General features: G+C 44.3%; 1 protein-coding gene across 1 annotated transcript in view; it reads right to left on the bottom strand.

Moving 5' to 3' along the window:
- Positions 1–18,029: 18,029 nt before the first annotated feature.
- LOC308696881 (class I histocompatibility antigen, F10 alpha chain-like) overlaps positions 18,030–22,462 on the bottom strand; it is a 32,468-nt gene continuing 28,035 nt past the window's right edge. The window contains exons 3-7 of the mRNA XM_081375813.1: positions 22,087–22,365; positions 21,644–21,934; positions 21,376–21,501; positions 21,182–21,223; positions 18,030–21,077 (exon numbers count right to left, since the gene is read on the bottom strand). Of these exons, the coding sequence (XP_081231939.1) occupies positions 21,055–21,077; positions 21,182–21,223; positions 21,376–21,501; positions 21,644–21,934; positions 22,087–22,365 (761 nt within the window). The 3' untranslated portion in view covers positions 18,030–21,054. The remainder of the gene's footprint in view (positions 21,078–21,181; positions 21,224–21,375; positions 21,502–21,643; positions 21,935–22,086; positions 22,366–22,462) is intronic.

Genomic DNA, 22,462 nt, shown 5'->3' with positions numbered 1-22,462 from the left:
TGCATCGATACTCGATACTTTGGGGAACGAATACCCACGCCGCCACACTGAGAGACCCCGCCCTGGTGTGAAGCAATCTGGCACACTCAAGACATGAGAACTTGTGAACCTGGTGTAGAGGGCAGATCCAGACTGTAATGTTTGATGAAGGTGTGTGGGGAGGCCCAGCCAGCGGCATCACAGACCTCTTGAAGAGAAACCCCTGCTAGCAAGGCTCTAGAGGATGCCACTCCTCTGGTTGAGTGAGCTCTTATCAGGAGAGGTGAAGGCAGATTGCGCACCTCGTAAGCTGAAGAAATAGCCTCTACTATCCACTTGCTAATAGTCTGTTTGGAGACCGGGGAACCCCTTTTGGACCCAAAACACACAAACAGCTGGTCCGACTTCCTCCAGCCCGAGGTCCTATGTACATAGGCCTCAAGAGCTCGGACCGGGCATAACAAGTGTAATTTAGCTTGATCAGCCGACACATGCGGTGGAGGATGAAAGGCCGGAAGGATTATAGACCGTGCCACATTCGTGGGCACCTTAGGCACGTAGCCAGGTCTAGGGTGGAGAATGGCTCTCACTCTGCCAGGAGAGAACTCGAGGCAAGAGGGAGCCACAGATAGCGCCTGCAGGTCGCCAACTCGTTTCAGGGAAGTAATAGCGAGCAGGAAGGCTACCTTAAAGGATAAAAATTTCTCAGACACCTTATCCAGGTGTTTGAAGGGTGCCAGGGATAACCCTTCGAGGACCACTGCCAGGTCCCACGTAGGGACCCTAGGCTGGATAGCAGGCCTCATCCTCCTGGCTCCACGAAGGAAACAAATTATGAGTGGGTGTGTCCCCAGTGTGCCCACCCTTAAAGGCGTGTGGAAGGCTGATATAGCCGCCACATAGACCTTAAGCGTGGACGGGGAGAGCCCGTCAGAGAAACGATTCTGGAGGAACTCCAGTACTGAAGCCACTGGGCAGTTAACTGGGTCCAACTGACGTTCTCTGCACCATAAAATGAAAATTTTCCATTTAAATGCATAAAGTTTCCTCGTGGAGGGGGCTCTAGAGTTTAGAATGGTCTCAACTACCTCGGTTGAGAGACCAGAATTTATGAATTGGTCCCCCTCAGGGGCCAATCCAGCAGCTTCTTGGGCTACAGCCAAGGGTGAAATATCTCGACCTCGGACTGAGGAGGGAGGACCATCCTGATCCGGATTCCCAGAAGGGCCCAGATGTTTGGAAGCCATATTTGGGCCTGTCAGTACAGGGCTACTAAGAGTAAGCTGATCCCGTACTGCCGAACCCTCTTGTACTCTAGAACCCCTGGGGGCAGAACAATCTGGGAAAGTATACACAGACATGGCCTCAACCATGTCTGTATTATGATATCCAGACCCAGCAGAGCTGGAAGAGCCTGGGAGAGGTGGCGCAGAAGGTGGCCTTCCACATGAAGGGAAAACAGGACCACCTCCGACACACCGACCTCCATCCCGGCTAAAGCCAACTTGGGGTGGAGTTTGAAATCCCCGGGCTGCAGCCCCTGCCTCGACAGGATGACTGCCCCCTCTTTGGTCAGAGATACCACCGACGTAGTGTCTGTCAAAAATAGAACCTGATGGTCTCTCTGAAGTTTTCTCAGACCCTGTGTTTCCAACACAGATTCTAGGAGCAGAAACCATAACTTCCTCCCCATGATCAGAAAACGAGGGCATGTGCGCGTAACTCTGGTCATGCGGAGTGGGTTCCCTCTCGGGAAAAACCCATTGGTCCTGAGCCACTACTACAGGGCCCCCACGTACAGCAGGCCAAAGAATAGTATGTTGAACACTGCTGCCAGCGAGCCCACACTTTGATAAGGTCATATAGTGGTGGCCTGGCCTACCTTGATATTCATGACTATGGTCAGGAAGATGAATGTCTAAGCTGGAGACAATTGTGCTTGCATCATGACTATAACCTACACCGCCCCCAGGAATCGGTTTCTCTGAAGAGGCACAGGTGATTTTTCCTAGACTCTGAGCCATATTCCCGAGCACCTCACGAGGCTCAGAACAACACCTCGGTGTTGAACTGTCTGCTCTAGTAGTCAATGGACAGGAATGAGGATGCCCTGAAGACTCCATGGAGCTAGGACAGTGACCATGCATTCCGAGGAGGTGCGGGGATACAATACTAGGCCGAATGGAAGAATCCAGAACTGATGTGCTTTTCCCCCAAAAGCGGATCTCGGAAACTTCCTGTGATGGGGTTAGAAGGGAATGAGGAGTTAAGGAGCTTGTGGATCTATCACGACAGACCAGTCCTCGGAGCTGGTCTGACTGATAGTCGGAATCTTGAATCTGAACCCCCTCGGAGGTTGATCCAGTACCCTGAGATCCAAAATAAGGCCTAACTCCCCTCCTCATAGGAACTATGAAGTACCGGCTGTAGAACCCGGGCTCCCGAACCTGAGGAAGAGCCCACCTTGAGGGTTCCTGTGTTAAGAGAGACTAGACTTCCTGTTCCAAGAACCGACCCTGCTCGGGGCTGGCAGACATGTGAACCGCCCTTAGTAGATAATATTTGTATATTAGCTCCACTGTAAGCAGGACCCCCTAGGCTATATTTTGAAGACCCCTCGGGGTGTCTAAATATGCCATCATGGGGACCAGTCCCTCGAGACTGGCCTCGGCTAAAAAATTTCAAATGTTTTCGGTGACCTGAAGCAGCTAACTGGCAGGAACTAACCGAACTATGCTCTCTACAGACCTCCTGAGAGGCAGCGAACTCGACAGGGCCGCAACGTTTTCGGGCAGATACTGCGATTTGTGTTCGCTGGAAGCCGATGTGTCCCGAAGCGCCATCGGCGGCGGGAAGTAAACATCGATTTCCTAAGGGCTGTATAAGTGGGCGAGACTCCTGTACTCGCTCTCCTGGGGGAACAGCCATAAGGGTCTGCGTGTTATGACAAGACCTCTTAGTTGAAGCCATCTTAGCCCGAGAGACAGTCCTCAGACCTGTCCTCGATATAGAGGGCCTCATGCGAGAATGTTTCTTCTGGCCCCAAGCCTTATACGGGGGGGCACAAGAGAAAACCTTCTCAAAATATGAGGAGCTGGCAGCTGTCCCATGAGGCTGCCCCCTGGCAGCAACCCCATGAGACCTGGATTGACAACTGGGGATAGCTGATTGTCGCTCTGCCTCCTGAAGCCTCTCGACAACGGTTCTTGCCGCGTCGCCAAAGAGGCCAGAAGGCGAAAGGGGGGCATCGAGAAGGAAAGCCCTGTCTTTCTCCCCGACCCCCAAGCGATTAAGCCATGAATGTCCCTCTGAGACGACTAGTGCTGCCATAGAACGGCCAATAGCACGGGCCGTCTCTTTAATAATACGGAGAGACAAGTCAGCTACTCTACGAAATTCAGTAATACCGTTGAGTGAGACCTCCCAGTTATCATCCACCTCCTTGAGGTGGTCAGCCTGGTATGCCTGTAATAACCCCATCGTGTGTAGGCATGCACAGGCTCGACCCACCGCCATATATACTTTCCCTAACAAATTCGATATACGAGATTTGGAGGGAAGTGTCTGAGCTATCAGGGGTGATGCAATGTCGGGGAGAAAATATTTCGCAAAATATTCCTCAACCCGAGGCATCACCTCATAACCATTCTCATTAGATTCCCTAATGGATGAGTAAATATATACATGGGGGGGAAATAATTGAGATGAACATGGATTTTTCCACGATCTCGATACCTCAGTATGGAGATCAGTGAAAAAGGGAAGGCTCTGACACAAAGATTGTGACCGGGTCTGCAGAAAGCGCTCATCCATTTTATTTTTCTTAGTCGCTTCCTGCTTATTATATGGCCATTCAACATTTAATTTAACCACTGCCCTGGTCACAACCTCCAGCAACTCCTCAAAAACGGGAATATGGGGTGGCGAATCCCCATATCCACGTGATTCAGTGTTGATAATATCTAACTCCTCGGAGCCAGATAAATCAAACACTGTGTCTTTAACACGGTCGGAAGAAGCCGCAGCGCGGGCTTCCGAACCGTGCGCGAGACCAGTGGAGCTGGTTAATAAACACTGAGAAAGGGTCGCAACCGTCTCAGTATTATATGCCAGCCCCACGTGCGAATCCCATGCATTCAAGCGGTGCGCTGCCTCAACAGACGCGGGACCTGATGCACTGGGAACGCGAGCCTGATCTAAGTGATCGAACAAGCTCAAACGGGAACGGAGCTCTTTCATAGATAGCTGAAAACAGTTTGCACAGACAGCGCCTTCGAGCACTGCCCGTGCATGCTCCACTCCCAGACAAACAACACAGAACGAGTGCGTGTCATCCTCGCTCAAATAGCGTGGGCAAGGGGACGCACACCGCCTGAGTTGTTTCTCTATATTCGCCATATATATTGAGATAGACAGACAACACCAAATAAGACAATACAGTCACACAGAACGCTTGCTGAAGACAGAAAGCTGACGCGGCTATGTTCCGTTGTCCTTTTATAGCTTCTGGATCACCGTCACATGCATCGTCACGAGTGACGAAAGACACAGCACCAATCAAGATTGGAATAGTTCCATTACAGACTTCAGACGCGTCATGCCGAGGGCATTCCCCAAAGTATCGATGCAGCGGGAGTTCCCTTTACGAAAGGGAACATTGATTAATTAAGGAAAAAACAAGTTGCTAAAACTGATCTTTGATGCTCATATAAATTGCTCATTTGCCTCTGGACACAGTAGGATTGCATTGTCGTTTGTTTGAAATGTAACATCTATGCAAAATAATCCTTGAATCATTTATTATTTAAGATCATTCCCGTTTGGAATATGTGATTGTGTTTTGTCAACAATAAGCATAAACATTCTGCATATTTGTAGTGTGGATCATTCATTTCAGCATTTAAACTGATTCTCATGTTTAAGAATCTGCTTGACAAATAATTTATGCCACTACTGTTATCCTTTTTCTCTTTTTTTTTCTTTTTTTTGACCTTCAAACACCTTAAAATGCACATGTATATCAAAATAAAAAAAATCTTAATTTTCATGCCCACAATCCCCCATAGCAAGATCCCTTTAGCAAGGACCTCGCTATTTATAAAACCCTGCGTACAGCCCTACTCATGCTGTTCACTTTTCAATCAAAAGATTTTTTTTTTTTTGCTTTAATCCCTGTGACATACACAGAGGCCTACACAACAGTGGAAACATGAACACACACGGTCTATGCCTTAATAAGGTAAAACGCTTGACATCTGCACACAGCAACAAACATGATCGACATTTGACAGCATCCGTCACTATTCTGAGATTTAACCATGCTAAGGTTTGATCTTGTGAAATGGGTGTACAAGTGTCATCGTAAGAAACATCCCTTTGAAGTAGCATAAAAATAATATATGTATGATCATCAGTCCTTAGTGTCATTAGTAATGTGTCATTTTTTTCTTATGTGTTTTTTTTATTATTTATTGCTCATCTTGTTGGCATCCTTCTGTCTTCGAGAGACAATGGTTTAGAATCTGCACCCAGGTCAGTCTGTGGTTTGGTTGCAGACTCTGCTATGACTATAGAGTCCGCTTTGCTGCCGGCGGGTCCTCTTCTCCTCCCACTGCATTGCTCTTTATTCTTCGGCTAGAAGGACACCAGTCTTAACGGTGGATCGCTAATTTTCGCGGTCCGATGTCACTGCTTCCAAATCAGCTGGGCAGATACTGCACGCTTTCAAGTCTCGCTTGCAGGCGTCCTTATAGCGCAGGGTCGTGTTGGTTAGACTAATAGTTGGTCGTGTTCCTGTGGCAAGCTCCCTGTACAGAACGTCCTTTGGGATACGACCATCATCCTTCCTGCACAGGTGGCCAAGCCAGCGCAGTCGCCTCTGTGTAAGGATGGTGAACATACTTGGCATACCTGCCTGAGCCAGGATGGCTATGTTTGTGATACGATCCTGCCAGGTGATGCTCAGGAGTCGTCTGAGGCAGCGCATATGAAAAGCATTCAGTCTTTGCTCTTGGCGAGAATATAGAGTCCAAGCTATACTGCCATAAAGGAGGGTGCTCAAGACGCATGCTTGGTACACCTTCAGTTTTGTTTTGAGTGTCAACAGAGTGTTGTCCCAAGCCCTCTTTGCTAGTCGAGCTATGGCGGTGGCTGCTTTGCCTATCGTTATGTTGAGCTCAGTATCCAGGGATAGGTTGCTGCAGATGGTGGAGCCAAGGTAGGTGAAATTCTCCACTAGGGTGTGGTCGCGGATAGTGATTGCAGGAGTGGTGTTGACATCTTGAACCAATATTTTGGTTTTCTTGAGGCTGATGGCAAGGCCAAACTCTGTGCATGCATCTGCAAAGCAAGTGATAAGTTGCTGGAGGGCACCCTCAGTGTGTGCAGCAAGAGCAACGTCATCTGCAAACAACATCTCCCAGATGAGTACCCTGCGGACCTTAGTCTTTGCTCTGAGGCGGGCATGTACACCCAGCGGGTGTACTATTGCTCATAAGGCATGAAAAACAAGATTTGAACTCTTATATACACATATTTTTCTAAAGATTTTCAGATATCCACAATTTGGTTTTACCTGAAGAGATTAAACATATGATGTTTTATTAACAAGGTTCGGGAGGAGCACGTTCAGATAATTAACACAAGTGGAGGGCACTCAGCAATCAATGGTAAGAGGTGTATATATACTCAGCAGTCTCACCTCAATCCATTGACAGTTTTGCAGCATCCCTCCACCACCCCTACTCCACACTTCTAGTCCTAAACACTTACATACGGGGGAGTACTCTGGGTTCGGGCCGAACTCCCTCCGGGCAGCACGCCAAATACGCATTAAACTTTACCCCCTCAATTATATGTAAGTGTGAACTCGTGAAACTACAGTAAAAACAAAGAAATGCTGTGTGTACTTTATAAACCATTGAATAAAATTATATAAAATCATGTAAACACTTATATATATATATATATATATATATACATATAATACAGCTTCAATTATTGCAAACGCAATTGAGTTTGTTCCCGTTCGACCAGCAGACGGAGAACTTCATACAAGTTGAACTTTGCGTGCCTTTGGTCTCAGAACATGAGGATGTGACTCCATCAAAGATCTCTACTAACTGTCAAAGCTTTACAAGTGTGACGTCCCTGTCAGTCCTTTCTTGTTTTGTGTGTATGTGTGTTGTCTGTATTGTCTGCAGGTGTCTGGCTGATTGCGGCATAACTGGGAGCACCGGTGCGTAGGTTCTTGGTTCCCTATAAAAGCTGTCTGGTTCTCATTGGTGGGGTCTTCTGTTCTGGTGTTATGAAGGTGCAAGGAGATGAACCCAAATGCAGACAGAATGCAAGTGAACAACGTTTATTACAGAAAAACAGGGAAAACAAAACCCACGAGGGGCAAAACAAGACAGGATTGACTGTATAAGACTAACAAGACTTGACTAAGACTGATAACTAAACAATAAACTAACAGCTAAGACAGGATCAAACTCTTCTTTCTAGACAAGACTTTCAACAGGTACTCACGGTAGGTTTCACATTGATTAACAATGAACCGGCACAGGACAGCAAACACAAGGGGATTAAATAGGGAGAAACTAATGAGGGAAACAGGTGACACGGGTAAAGCAATGATAACTAAACGAGGATAACAAGGGGGCGGGGCAAAGAACGAGACAACACAAGCACATGGCCCAGAAAAAGGCCATATGTTTGCACATAAAACACGGGTCTATTCTGCCTCAAGACTACAGAAAATCAAGGACACGAGTGCAGAATCATGACATCTGGTTCGGCGTGGCAGTGCCTGAGGTTTCGCGTCGATACAGATAGTTGTAAATAGCCGAACTAAATTCTTTTAAATTAAATTAAATTAAATTTCTTAATTCAAGAAATAATGTGAAATAAAGTGCAGATTTCAGCAATGTAAATGCATTCGTTCTCTCTTTATTTGTGGTGATTCTTTGGAATCAAAACAACAAGTAACATGCATTACGTAATCTGATTACTTTTCTTATGTAACGGGTAAAGCTATGTGTAACGATCACCAGCTGGAGTGCCCTTGAGAGCCACCAGAGGGCACTCCACATAAGACTCTCCTATTCACTCACAAACTACAGTTCCCATAACTCACTGCCTGGACTCATCATCACTTATCACTGATCACATTCACCTGTACCTCATTCACTGATTGCATTCACCTGTCTCATCCTGTTAGTCTGTCTATTTATACCATGTTCATTCATTCACTCACTGCGAAGTCTTGTTGTACTGTTAGTCTGCATTTCCGAGCATTTTCCCTGTTTTCATGTCTCTTGGTTTTTTTTTGGATTTCTTGTCTGTTCCCTGGATTACTCTTTTGCCTCTGACCCCTGCCTGTTTTGATTGTTTGTTTGTTTGTTTGTTTATTTGTTTGTTTGGACTGCCTTCCTGTGTTTTGACCCATTGCCTGTACTTTGGATTACGCCTTTGGATTACCCCTTAAAAGCTGCATTTGGATCTCTACCTTCAAGTCTCGGAGCAGTTCATGACAGAAGACTTCACCATACCCAGATCCAGCAGCAAGGACAACATGGACCCAGTAACTAGACTCTGCTTCCAGGATGGTCGCCCCATAGAGGACTATGTGGGTGAGTTTGTGGCTTGTTGCCACCTGGCCCCGCTGGACGACGGGGAACTCAAGGATTGCTTTTGGATGGGACTGGATCAGGACATGAGTTTTTCTTTGCCTGAGGTAAACCCCAGATGGACTCTGGTTCAATATATAGATTTTGTTTTGCTATTTTGTGGGTCTCCCTTCATAGTGGACGAGGTGGAGCCCGCACTTCACGCCAGTTCAGCTGAGCCTGCACTTCATGCCAGTCCAGCCGAGCCCACTCTTTACGCCAGATCTGCCGAAGCCAAGGCAGTATGCGTCGTGCTTGCCGCCCCTGAGACAGCAAGCGACATGCCCACCGATCCAGAGCCCTTTTTACCGTTGGTCCCGTCCAGCACAGAGCCTTCACCGCTGATCCCGTCCAGCACAGAGTCACTGCTGCCGATCCAGAGACTGTTCACGTCACTGCTGCCGATCCAGAGACTGTTCACGTCACGAGACTGTTCACGTCACTGCTGCCGATCCAGAGACTGTTCACGTCACTTCTGCCGATCCAGAGACTGTTCACGTCACTGCTGCCGATCCAGAGACTGTTCACGTCACTTCTGCCGATCCAGAGACTGTTCACGTCACTGCTGCCGATCCAGAGACTGTTCACGTCACTGCTGCCGATCCAGAGACTGTTCACGTCACGAGACTGTTCACGTCACTGCTGCCGATCCAGAGACTGTTCACGTCACTTCTGCCGATCCAGAGACTGTTCACGTCACTGCTGCCGATCCAGAGACTGTTCACATCACTGCTGCCGATCCAGAGACTGTTCACGTCACTGCTGCCGATCCAGAGACTGTTCACGTCACGAGACTGTTCACGTCACTGCTGCCGATCCAGAGACTGTTCACGTCACTTCTGCCGATCCAGAGACTGTTCACGTCACTTCTGCCGATCCAGAGACTGTTCACGTCACTTCTGCCGATCCAGAGACTGTTCACGTCACGTCTGCCGATCCAGAGACTGTTCACGTCACATCTGCCCGTCAGGAGTCTCATCCCGCCGAGCCTGAATCTGATCCTGATACTGAGCCTGAATCTGTTCCTCTTCTTCCCACGCCTGTGTCTTCGGACAAGATGGCCGACTCCACGCCTGTGTCTTCGGACAAGATGGCCGACTCCACGCCTGTGTCTTCGGACAAGATGGCCGACTCCACGCCTGTGTCTTCGGACAAGATGGCCGACTCCACGCCTGTGTCTTCGGACAAGATGGCCGACTACACGCCTGTGTCTTCGGACAAGATGGCCGACTCAACGCCTGTGTCTTCGGACAAGATGGCCGACTACACGCCTGTGTCTTCGGACAAGATGGTCACCGCCACTAGTGTCTCAGGACAAAATGGTCTCCGCCGAACCAGTGTCTCCGGACAAGATGGTCTGCGCCAAACCAGTGTCTCTGGACAAGATGGTCTCCGCCGAGCCAGTGTCCTCAGCAGAGTTACCCTCAGCAGAGATGGCTGCCGACATGCCTTTCCCTGAGCCAGTGTCTGTTCCAGTTCCTGAGCTGGAGCCAGTGTCTGTTCTAGTTCCTGAGCCAGAGCCAGAGCCAGTGTCTGTGTCTGTGTCTGTGTCTGTTCCAGTTCCTGAGCCAGAGCCAGTGTCTGTGTCTGTTCCAGTTCCAGAGCCAGAGCCAGAGCCAGTGTCTGTCTGTTCCAGTTCCTGAGCCAGAGCCAGAGCCAGTGTCTGTCTGTTCCTGAACCCTTTGTCGGTGGTGCCAGTTCCAGTGCCAGTTCCGGTGGTACCAGTTCCAGTTCCGGTGGTGCCAGTTCCAGTTCCTGAGCCGTTGGTGTCTGTTCCAGTTCCTCCGCCGTGGCCGCCCGAGGGGTCTTAACCACCGTGGCCGCCCGAGGGGTCTTCACCGCGTGGCCGCCAGAGGGGTCTTCACCGCCGTGGCCGCCCGAGGGGTCTTCACTGCCGTGGCTGCCCGAGGTAAAGTCTCCGCTCTGGCCGCCCGATGGACTGTTGTCTCTGCCTTGGTCGTCCGATGGACTGTTGACTCTGCCCTGGTCGCCCGAGAGAAAGTCTCCGCCCAGGCCGCCTGAATGGTCTTCTCCGCCCTGGCCGCCTGAAGGTTCGTCTCCTCCTTGGCCGCCTGAATGGTCGTCTCCGCCCTGGCCGCCTGAAGGTTAGTCTCCTCCCTGGCCGCCTGAAGGGTTGTCTCCCCCCTGGTCGCCTGCACAGCCTGCTCCGCCCTGGTCGCCTGCACAGCCTGCTCCACCCTGGTCACCTGCACAGCCTGATCCACCCTGGCCTCCCATCCTGCTGCAGTATCCAGGTCCTCTGCTGCTCCACGGGCCTGGCCCTCCATCCCGCCCCCGGGTCCGCCTCCGCTCCACCTCCCTCCTGGACAGTTTAGGAGCGTCTGGAATCTGCTCCTTAAAGGGGGGGCTATGTAACGATCACCAGCTGGAGTGCCCTTGAGAGCCACCAGAGGGCACTCCACATAAGACTCTCCTATTCACTCACAAACTACAGTTCCCATAACTCACTGCCTGGACTCATCATCACTTATCACTGATCACATTCACCTGTACCTCATTCACTGATTGCATTCACCTGTCTCATCCTGTTAGTCTGTCTATTTATACTATGTTCATTCATTCACTCACTGCGAAGTCTTGTTGTACTGTTAGTCTGCATTTCCGAGCATTTTCTCTGTTTTCATGTCTCTTGGTTTTTTTTTTGTTGGATTTCTTGCCTGTTCCCTGGATTACTCTTTTGCCTCTGACCCCTGCCTGTTTTGTTTGTTTGTTTATTTGTTTGTTTGGACTGCCTTCCTGTGTTTTGACCCATTGCCTGTACTTTGGATTACGCCTTTGGATTACCCCTTAAATAAAAGCTGCATTTGGATCTCTACCTTCAAGTCTCGGAGCAGTTCGTGACACTATGCATTATGAGTATTATGTAATCACTTTTTTAATGTAACTGCAAATTGCATTCTAATACGTAATACAAATACATTTATCTACAGAGACAAAAAAACCTTATAGCAGATTGTCACGGTTTGGTTTAGTTTGTTTTAATTTAGACTTGTCTACCTGTCATCACATGTCATGTTCACTGTCATTATCAGTTCATCTTTATTACCTGTGTTTAGTCAATCATTGTCAGCTGTGTCACCTGTGTTTAGCAGAGCTGGACAAAGTACACACTTCCTCACTTAAGTGAAAGTACAGATACTATGGTCAAATATTACTGTTACAAGTAAAAGTTGTAAAGACCTATTTTTACTCAAGTAAAGGTACAAAAGTACTTGTTTTTAAAAGTATCAAAAGTAAAAAGTAAATGTCAATGCATTGTTTTATTATTATTACATTGTTGGATGTAATACTTACAGTACCTTATGCCTCTGAATCTGTGCCTTCCCTCATATCACATCAAACAACAAATTAAACCCAATGTAGGCCTAAATCGATTGCTGAACATCGTAATGTTATTGTAAATACATCTGATTTATGATTTAGCATTGTGTTAGCAACGCCCGATGCCTTATTGTCTGAGGCTGTTTCGTCTGATGCCTCATTGTACGAGACCTGACACCTGACAATTTTTCAGTCTTCATATGTCTGAGGTCTGAGGATGTCCTAAAATCTACACCATACACATGTGAAGATTAAGCACAAACATCTACACAATCAACTAAAGCTGTTTAAATGATTAGTGCACATCATCTGATCAGGATCTGAAAGTTTCAGGCTGTTTCTCAGCATCTGTCAGACTCACATCAGAGATGGAATTACTGTACTTTCATACACTCGAGAAAAACAGATAGACATGATGTGCATCTCTTACCTGTAGACGACGGCTTCAGGGTGGATCTGTGTATGGTCACTTTCACTTTCTGCTGCGACTCTAATCCAATGTGAGAGGAAGGAAGTGACATCAGGGATTAAAGTTCTTAAAAAACTGCTCCGTGTTCACTTCAAGGTATTCTAATATATATATAGATTTTTTATATCATGAACGTCTGAATTTATATTACTATATGTAACGGTTTGGAAAATATTCTACACGTTTAATAAGTATAATTACATGATAATCATACCTAACCATAGAAACTAACGAGGAGATGATCAGTAACCAGAACTGAACAGAGAAACAGGAACTAAACAGAATAAGAGTCCCAGTCCCGTCAGCTTGGGCCCTGATGACTGCCGCTGTGGACACGATTAGCACACAGGCTAGCATAGGCTCCGGATTGGCCAGACTATTATAAATGTACTTCAGCGTGAACAAAAATAGACTCTCATCGGCCCATGAGAAACATTTAAAAAAGCAGATGATTGGATAGATGTGGCATTTGGGTAACACCTGTCCAATCAGCTACTGGTCAGATCATGTCCATCATCTTCATTTACGGCACTGCTATTGCTAGACGGCATAGCGGCAAAATGCCAGAAAGAACATACGATATTGGAGCACAAACATGAAGAATACAAAGGTTGAAAGAACATCTTGACCAAGATATACTGAGAAAAATCCCTAAATTGACTGGACACTTCAAGATAGGGGTGTGCAATATCACAATGTTTGATCGAGGACGATTAAAATGTCTCCAGGATCTGCTTTTGTAGACGTATGGTTCAGTTCTGGCGCCTCTGTCTCTGTATGAGGAGACGACTCTCACACAAGTCTAGAATATTTATCCAAACATAGACCTCTATATACACTGAATAAATAAATGTGTTCAGCATTCTGCAACAAATATTTTTGGGATTTTCTATTTTAAGTCATAAAGTGAGCAGGATATATTAAATCTAGCGCATGGGTTCGGCCGGCATGTGTTGATGAATCCCGTGGGTCAGCCGGTCACAGAGCCCTCTCCGGCTCTACAGCGCCACACAGTGTCCCAGTGTAAATCTGTGGTGAAGAGTGGAACTGCAGCGAACTCTCATTAAAGCAGCGCTCAGTAAGACTGGCATTTTTTTCTGTGCTGTTTTCTCGCAGGTTTCTCTCTCGAGCTCCCCCTACAGTTTCAGAGTATACATATTTGAGAAAACTGTCTCGCTATCTCGCTCAGGCCCACTGAGGTATGTATGATTCTCAGAACAATATCATATAAATGTTGAGATAGTGTATATTTGTAATAGTGGAGATAGTGTACATTTTTATAGTGTTGCCAAACGAAATCAGTAACATTATGGCGAAAAACAATACTATAAGAAATATTTCCGCTATTTATTTATTTTTAGTTTTGCCTATAGCCATAGCTACTTAGATTATGCATTATCAAAATAAATGTTACGTTACATTCTTTTATAATTTTGACGGTGATTCGAGTTGTGCATCATAACGATTAACCAACACGTAGCCTAGTTTGTTTATTTATTTTGCAAGAATGCGTGTACTATGGTAAGGCTATCATTTATTCGTTCATAACGTTTGGTTTGAAATTTCATAATAACAGTGGTTCATTATTTGATATTGCAGGGTTCAACTTCAACTGCCTCGTCCGAGTTTGCTACAAAGGCAAAGGTACTATTGTAAAACCCAAATGCCAGATATCAGACGGGGGGGAAAGGCGCAAGATCTAAGGATCTTGACCAAGATAACCAGAGGAGGATGAAGGAGCTGCAGGAGCGGCGCATGGCTTAAATGAAGGTTGGTTTATTACCAGACAAGAAAGTAATAATTCAGATACACTACATTTTGCAATAAACATTTTCCAATAAAAAACTTTTTTTTTTTTTTTTAAATTATTATCTAGAGATTGGACAAAAAGAAAAATTGCTTGAGAAGATTTTGAACAGGACCCCAGGAATTTTATTTGATGTAATGTCATTAATGGAGGTACCCCCACATCCTGATCCAGTCCCAGACCCAGCGGCTCTCCACTGGTGCACTTGCCAAAATTGCAGGGAGATGGACACAGATATTGAAAGAGTGTGCTGTCGCCAATCCCTGCAACATTGCATTAGTCAGATGGCATACATGCAATATTACATTTTGGATGAAGGTGTGTTGCGGCTGGCCCGAGCTGCATGGAATGACATTTTTGCACTTTCAGATAACTCGAGCAGAGACAATTCCGACATGCAGCCTATAGACAGTTTGTCTTGTGGCAGCATGGTCGCCTGGGTGTGGGCAATAGGGTGGTTATACCAAGTTGCTGTGTGTGGAAGATCAGGGACACATTTCCTGATCCCAGGGCCCACTACACTGGCTACAGGGTGCGCCGCTTAGAGTAAATATAATCATTTAGATTGATTATATTGCCATTATTGTAAAAAGTTATCTTTTCAACCATTTTAAATATGTTTGCCTCAAATTTGTTGTGTTTCAGTTATTCAATTACACACTTTTTCTTATAAAATATATTTATTATAATAAATTACAAGAATCAAACATATAATTGCCAGTGCTGCCTGACACATTTTCATCTATAAATTTCTGTATAGAAGATTGCAGTTCCATTGCAGTCTTGTGGGTTTTCAGACACTATGTTTCCTCTCGCTATGTGTCCTCTTACAAGTTCGTGAGTGGGTGGTGGCTGTACTGAAGCAAGAAGACCCAGCCATCTTGGGTCGTCAGGCCTAATTGAAACATTTCTGGGAAGGCCGGTACCACTTCTCAACCTCCTGGACATAATGGCATATTGGAGTATTGTTTTTTTTCCTTCACTGTGTACATCCCCCAAGTCTTTGATTTTTTATTGTACGACCGCCAATACCTGTAGATAAAAGAAGCCTTTAATATGAATTATTTATAAAAAGATTGTTAACAAAAGACAGGTGTCACAGGTCGGGGGGGGGGGGGTTGGGGGGGTCAAGCCAGACTGCACCCACCCCTAAAACCCAGGACCACCTCGAGGAGCGTACCAAAGACCAGACAGACAAGTGGAATAAAGTTTGACAAGTTTTATTTAATAAAATTAATTTAAAAGTCCTAATGGAGCCTCTGGGTCCGCCCCAACAGGTGAGGAGACCGAACCTCTGACCCCAGGGAAGGCGTGGATTTCTTCGAGGCAACCCGTGCCAGGACGTAACGACTAGGGGAGGAGGAAGTCGGCCACCAGCCCGACCAGCAGGTGAGTATCCAGGTAAGTAGAGCGGGACAGGGTCTCGTGGTCGAGAGGGTCTTTCTTTGGACAGACAGGTGAGTATCCAGGTAAGTAGAGCGGGACAGGGTCTCGTGGTCGAGAGGGTCTTTCTTTGGACAGACAGGTGAGTATCCAGGTAAGTAGAGCGGGACAGGGTCTCGTGGTCGAGAGGGTCTTTCTTTGGACAGACAGGTGAGTATCCAGGTAAGTAGAGCGGGACAGGATCTCGTGGTCGAGAGGGTTTTTCTTTGGACAGACAGGTGAGTATCCAGGTAAGTAGAGCGGGACAGGGTCTCGTGGTCGAGAGGGTCTTTCTTTGGACAGACAGGTGAGTATCCAGGTAAGTAGAGCGGGACAGGGTCCCGTGGTCGAGAGGGTCTTTCTTTGGACAGACAGGTGAGTATCCAGGTAAGTAGAGCGGGACAGGGTCTCGTGGTCGAGAGGGTCTTTCTTTGGACAGACAGGTGAGTATCCAGGTAAGTAGAGCGGGACAGGGTCTCGTGGTCGAGAGGGTCTTTCTTTGGACAGACAGGTGAGTATCCAGGTAAGTAGAGCGGGACAGGGTCTCGTGGTCAAGAGGGTCTTTCTTTGGACAGACAGGTGAGTATCCAGGTAAGTAGAGCGGGACAGGGTCTCGTGGTCGAGAGGGTCTTTCTTTGGACAGACAGGTGAGTATCCAGGTAAGTAGAGCGGGACAGGGTCTCGTGGTCGAGAGGGTCTTTCTTTGGACAGACAGGTGAGTATCCAGGTAAGTAGAGCGGGACAGGGTCTCGTGGTCAAGAGGGTCTTTCTTTGGACAGACAGGTGAGTATCCAGGTAAGTAGAGCGGGACAGGGTCTCGTGGTCGAGAGGGTCTTTCTTTGGACAGACAGGTGAGTATCCAGGTAAGTAGAGCGGGACAGGGTCTCGTGGTCGAGAGGGTCTTTCTTTGGACAGACAGGTGAGTATCCAGGTAAGTTGAACCGTCGACAATTGGGGCGGGGCCAGTACGGGAGCTGTTGGCCAGAAGGAGAGTCTTCTACCAGGCTGGAGTGTACTCCTATAAAGCAGATGGAAGTATATCCAATGGGTGCCTCTCCTTCAGGCAGACATCACATAAGGGGACATTGGCGGAGGAAATCTCTATTGAACAGACATAGTAAGCTATACAAGTGCATGTGTGCTTTTCCTCAGTACAGAGACAAGAGCTTACGGCTGGGGCGTGCTTCTGTAAAACAGACAGGGGTATGTCCAATGTGTGTCTATCCTTCAGGCAGACAGCACATACAGAGACGTTGATGGAGAGATTCTTCTATTGGGCAGACAGAGTAAGTCATACAAGTACGTGCATTCTTTCCACACATGCAAAGATGAAATATTCACATTCAACACCTGAAATCCCTCTTCAGTGACAGCGGATGGAAATAGGAAATGGGGAGCACACGGCAGTCAATGTATATGATCCCCACACACTGCAACCTCACTTCAATTCATTACTGGAAGTAAGTTCGTTATGGGTCATCATAAATACTTTGCTTTAAAAGTACCAAGTAGTAAAAAAAAACAAAAAAAAACAAAACATTAATAATCCATAATCGTTACCCTCTGAATCGTAATCGAATCAAATCGTGAGGTGCCTAGATTCCCACCCATCAATCGTCGATGAGAAGAGATCATTTCCACAGATGCATTCCACCCCCAAACAATTAACCATAATTTACTGTTTATAAGCGACGACATGATTATTAAACTTAAAAGGTGGAATTCAGAAAGAAGTGCATTGTGTCCTTTATGCACAGTATAAATACAGTTTTTTTACAATCGCTATGACAGTTTTTTCAATACATTTAACAAGTTTCGTAAACTCTTAACGCACCAACACACCTAAAACACACAATTGGCAAAACGGTTAATTTCATGCTCAAAATCACACATTGTAAACTAAACTCCAAAACTAATTTTCAAAATACAATAATACACTAACACAATACACCATGTCTAACAAAACACTGCAAACATGTTTCAAAATCAAATAATTTTTCAAAACACTAACACATGTTCTCTTCCAACAGGAACATTTAGTCAATCATAACGCAATGACATAAAAACACTATCATCAGCTGAAATTACAGAAACTGCATTATCTTATGTGTCAGGTGTGCCCTTATACAACAGACAGTATAGTGTATTGATCATAGATTGTGTATTGCACTGCAGTTTTTTTTTAAGTCTCTCTACATTTTTGTTTTGTTTGTAATGTAAATTCATGCATTTTGATGTTTTTTTTTTTTTTTTTTGCAGCAGAAATTCAATACGACAAAATAAATGCCCCTTCTTAGAGTAGCTTTATAGAATGTATGGTTTATGAAAAAAAGAAGACAGAATTGCTGCTGTAACGGCTTTATTTGCAACAGGACATTTCTGCAAGATAACAAAAATATGCAATATAGCTGCCATTTACAGTATTACTGTATGTGAAAATACAAAATATGCAAACAGAAAAAGCCATCTTATAATCTGCCCGGTCTTCTGCATTTGTCCATGTTCTCATCCACATCACACCTGATATCTTCCCTGCAAGGCATCTTGGGAAGAATCTTTTGGCATGCCTTATCCTGGTAGTGTTCAGCTGTGATGTCTTGGTATGCAGCATCTTTTGCATACAGGAGGGACATTTGGTCCTGTGGACTACGGTCAAAAACCTTTCATCTCCAGGCTGAGAAAACTCCTCAATGGGGTTGAGGAAAGGGAAGTAAGGGGCAAGGAAAATGGACATCATCCTCTGATGGGCGTCAAACCTGGCTGTGACGGGAATGGTGGAATGCCACATTGTCCCATATTTGCATAACTTCAATCAGCTGTTTCTCACTAGCAGTGGAATAATGTGAAAATACAAAATATACGAACAGAAAAAGCACAAGAAGAAAAAAAAAAAGAGTCATCTTCTAATTATTTGCATAATTCAATCAGCTGTTTCTCAGTAAGAATAGAATAAAATACAGGGGATATATTTGTGTTTCAGTTCACAATATAAGCAGCTGTTCACCTTGACTTTAGCCGGTAAGGTTAGGTTTAGAACATGGTGTTATCTGTTCTCACTAAGGTGTTAAAGCATTGGTAAATTTGGCAGTGCCTTGAAGTTGCGAGTGAGAACAGGTTGGATAAAACACAAATCTCCTTTTGACCAGCAAGAAAAGAAAACTAATAAAGTGGTATTATTCTTTAAAAACATTTTATAACTGTTAAACATTTGTTACCTGTGTTACATTCCTTTGTGGTTTCATCATTTAATGGTCATTTTCATAACAACCCAAATTGCATCCACCAAGCAAATGCTATTTTTTTATGCTTTATTATCAACAAATAGCATGAGTAACTTATGTTTTAAGATTTTAAATTATAAGATCATACATGTTTCACAATACAATAAAAATTACAAAAAATGAGAAAAGGAAAAGAAAAAAGAAAGAAAACAACAGAGAGCATATCTATATATTGTTGAGTAAGCATAAATGAATACTTAATTGAGACTCCAAGCAGTAAGTGCTTGATGATAGAATTTCGAGAGTTTTTCAATTTTATAATTGCACATTAAGAGAAATTCTTTGCCACCTAAATGAGAGTAAATATACAGAGGGCTTATATTCCAAACAGACCATGGGTTTTGAAAACGTTGTCTAGGCCAGTTTATTTTAAAAGCATTGTTCAGAGAGCTAAAGTCTATAAAATGTACCTTTATCATATGAATTTAATATTTACTGATTTCTTAGTAGTGAACTTTGTTTTTTCATTCAAATTTACATATTCTGTCACTTATCACTTTGGTATTGATTCCTTTTAATTCCCTTTAAAGGGCTTTCCAAAGGACTCGAAATCTTTATAGTCCAAAACAATCATTAGAGATCTATGTAAAATGTCCAAAACTAAACGTAGCCTATATTATTGAAGATGCGCCTTTTACAAATCAGATTGTTTAAAACACATTTCAGTCTTTTTGATAAAAGCAATTATTTTATAATCATTATTTAGCAATGTATTTGGCTGCCAACTATCAATTAAAATGGGGTCTCTATTTGGTTTTGCGGGTGATAAGTCCTTGACACATCAGGATTTGAGGAAGCAAAGCTCTTTCAAGGCTCTCCATAAAAACTTTGAACAAAAAAAGAGCTACGGTCTTTCTAAATGCTTTATGAAATTCAGCAGTTATACCATCCATTCCTGGAGACTTATTTTTCAAATCATTTATGGCATCAATAATTTCTTCTAATCTGAGAGGGGCTTCGCATATTAGTATCCTCTATGCTAAGCTGCTTTATGTTGGGCAAGGACCCGAAAAACTCAGTAGTAGATTGTTGACAAAAATTTGAGGTGTAAAAATAACTATAAAACTCAACAAAAAATGTCAATGATTTTGGGGTCCTCAGCAAGATCACCATTAAAGGTGGTATCAGTGATAAAATTACAAAAATATTTTTATCACATTCATCTAATCTTTCCTAACGATCCGCTAGCTGCCCGTCCCATAAGCATGCTGTCAAAAAAACGTGTCTCTGTAGGCAGCCTAGGCTCTGAGATCTGCACACAAAAACAAATGGTTTAGCCAAACACTCAAAACCAAAACAAATAGTGTTCCAACCAATCACTGACAGGGGGGGGGGGTGTTGTGAGCCTAGGCTAGCGGATCGTTAGGAAAGATTAGATGAATGTGATAAAAATATTTTTGTCACTTTATCACTGATACCACCTTTAATATTCAATTACCCAATATAATTATTTTTGGCTGGCATGCCTCTCAAGTCTAAAAAATAGACAGAGCTCTTCTCGCCCTCTTCAAGCCATTTTGAGATCATAAAGATCTTCAGCCATTCTTTTGTAAATTTCCTCTAATTTAAGTTTCTGCTCAGTAAGTTCTGTTTTGTCCATTTCAGAAATTTCCTCTACTTTTTTAGAAGATGGAAATTTTACCTCAAATTTTATCCTCACCAAATTTTTGCCACTTCACTACAATACTTAAAAAAAAAAAAAAAAAAAAAATCCAATTTCAAATAAAAAATTTTATCACAGAAAAGTTCTGAGATCTGTGCGAGGATGACCGTTGTGTGTCTGTCTATCTACAGTGCTATGTTGCTTGGGGCTGGAGACTTGCATGGAGTTTCAGGGAGAGATGGAAATTCTTCCTCCACCAGTATAAATTCATCCAGATCAGTGTCTTGTTTAAGATAATCATGCAAGTTGTCTGTAATCAGGTAGGGATCAGGAAGGTAGTAAGGTCAGGAAGGAAATCAGGTATTAATCAGGAAGGGATCTTCATACATTTTTGGCCACCTGCGTGCTGCTGCTAGTTTTGCTAGCAGTGTTAGCATTTACGCTTTGGTTGGACTTTCCAGCCTTCTTTCCAGCACTTCCCAGACTCAATTTTCATCATGCGTGGAGGCTGAAATCAATAAAACATTCCCTTGGTTCAATTTCTAGAACTTTTCCAAAATTACACTTAAAATGAACATATTGCTGACTTCATTTAAGACATAGTATACTCACATGGAGGGGAGTATTGATTTTGTGACGTCCCAGAGCCTTGTCCTGAATAAGATGAAATAAACCAGAATAAAAAGTCACAATCACAAAACTGTATACGGTAAACATTGAAAGAGCCTCTTCTAAAGGAACATGATGTTTAGTTTCATTTTCTAACTGAGCATCAAATGTAATGAACTGGACCGTAGAACATTTACCAGCAGCACGTCTCCTCCATATGATGAGTGCAGTTACGATGAGAACAGCCACACACAACACCAACACCAACACACTGATGACTACAAGCAGACTGAAGGATCCTCCTGGGTCATATTTATCTGTATCTGAAAAAAAAAACAGGCAAATCAATACAAAAGCTAAAGATATGCACTGAAGTAGTTTGTATTATTATTAAATCCGTGTAGTTGTTGATATTAAAAAGGGGATTTTGTTTGTTTGCTTGCTGGTTTGGGCATTTTTACTTACCAAACATAATGTCCAGTTTGTTGTCCAGATTGAGGTGCTTCATTGTACAGTTGTATTTATGTCCTTCACGTAGTTCTTCATCGCTGATCACTAAACTCTTCCTCATCTGGTAAGTTCTGTCTCCATTGGGCAGAATCTGTCCTCCTGTGATCTGGTCATCATCCACAGGCTGATCGTCTCTGAACAGGGTCAGGTTAATGTGACGGGGGTAAAAGCCAGTGGCCAGACAGCTGATCTGAAGCCCTCCAGAGTCTGGCAGTTTCTTCCACATGAGTCTGACTCTGGGTTTCACTACAGAGAATAATGAGAAGTGTTACTGTTGTTATTTATGTATGGTTCTCGTGTTTCATAACGCATTCAGAGGCACGCATTTTCTGTCTGTACTTCTGTCTGGGTCATATTTGTCTTAATTATACTGAAGTTAATCAGGTTGATTCTCTCACCTTTTCTCATCACATTGTTCTTTTCCAAATGCAGGTACCTCTGCAAAGTTTTAATGCAAATAGGATGATACACATTTCCATATAGAAGCTGTATACGAAGCCGTTTTACTTGGTCCCATGATACCATCCATGGCTTTTTAAAATGGAGATTGTTTTTTTCCAGGTCATAGCTTAACTCCTCCACACAATGTCCATCAAAAGCATCCCAGGAATGAATTGGACCTGGTTTATCATTATTCAACAGTTCACATCCAGCAAGTCTCTGATACACATGGACACCTTCAAATAAAAGAAAAATTTATTTTTATTAGTCCTCACTCTGACACTGACACAATATATAATATAGTGAACTGAAAATGAATATTCTGGACTTTTT

This window comes from Scardinius erythrophthalmus (assembly GCF_964197995.2).
Source record: "Scardinius erythrophthalmus genome assembly, chromosome: 10".
Classification (NCBI taxonomy): Eukaryota; Metazoa; Chordata; class Actinopteri; order Cypriniformes; family Leuciscidae; genus Scardinius; species Scardinius erythrophthalmus.
The sequence above is the reverse complement of the archived record's forward strand: the minus strand, read 5'-3'. Positions and strand labels throughout refer to the sequence as shown.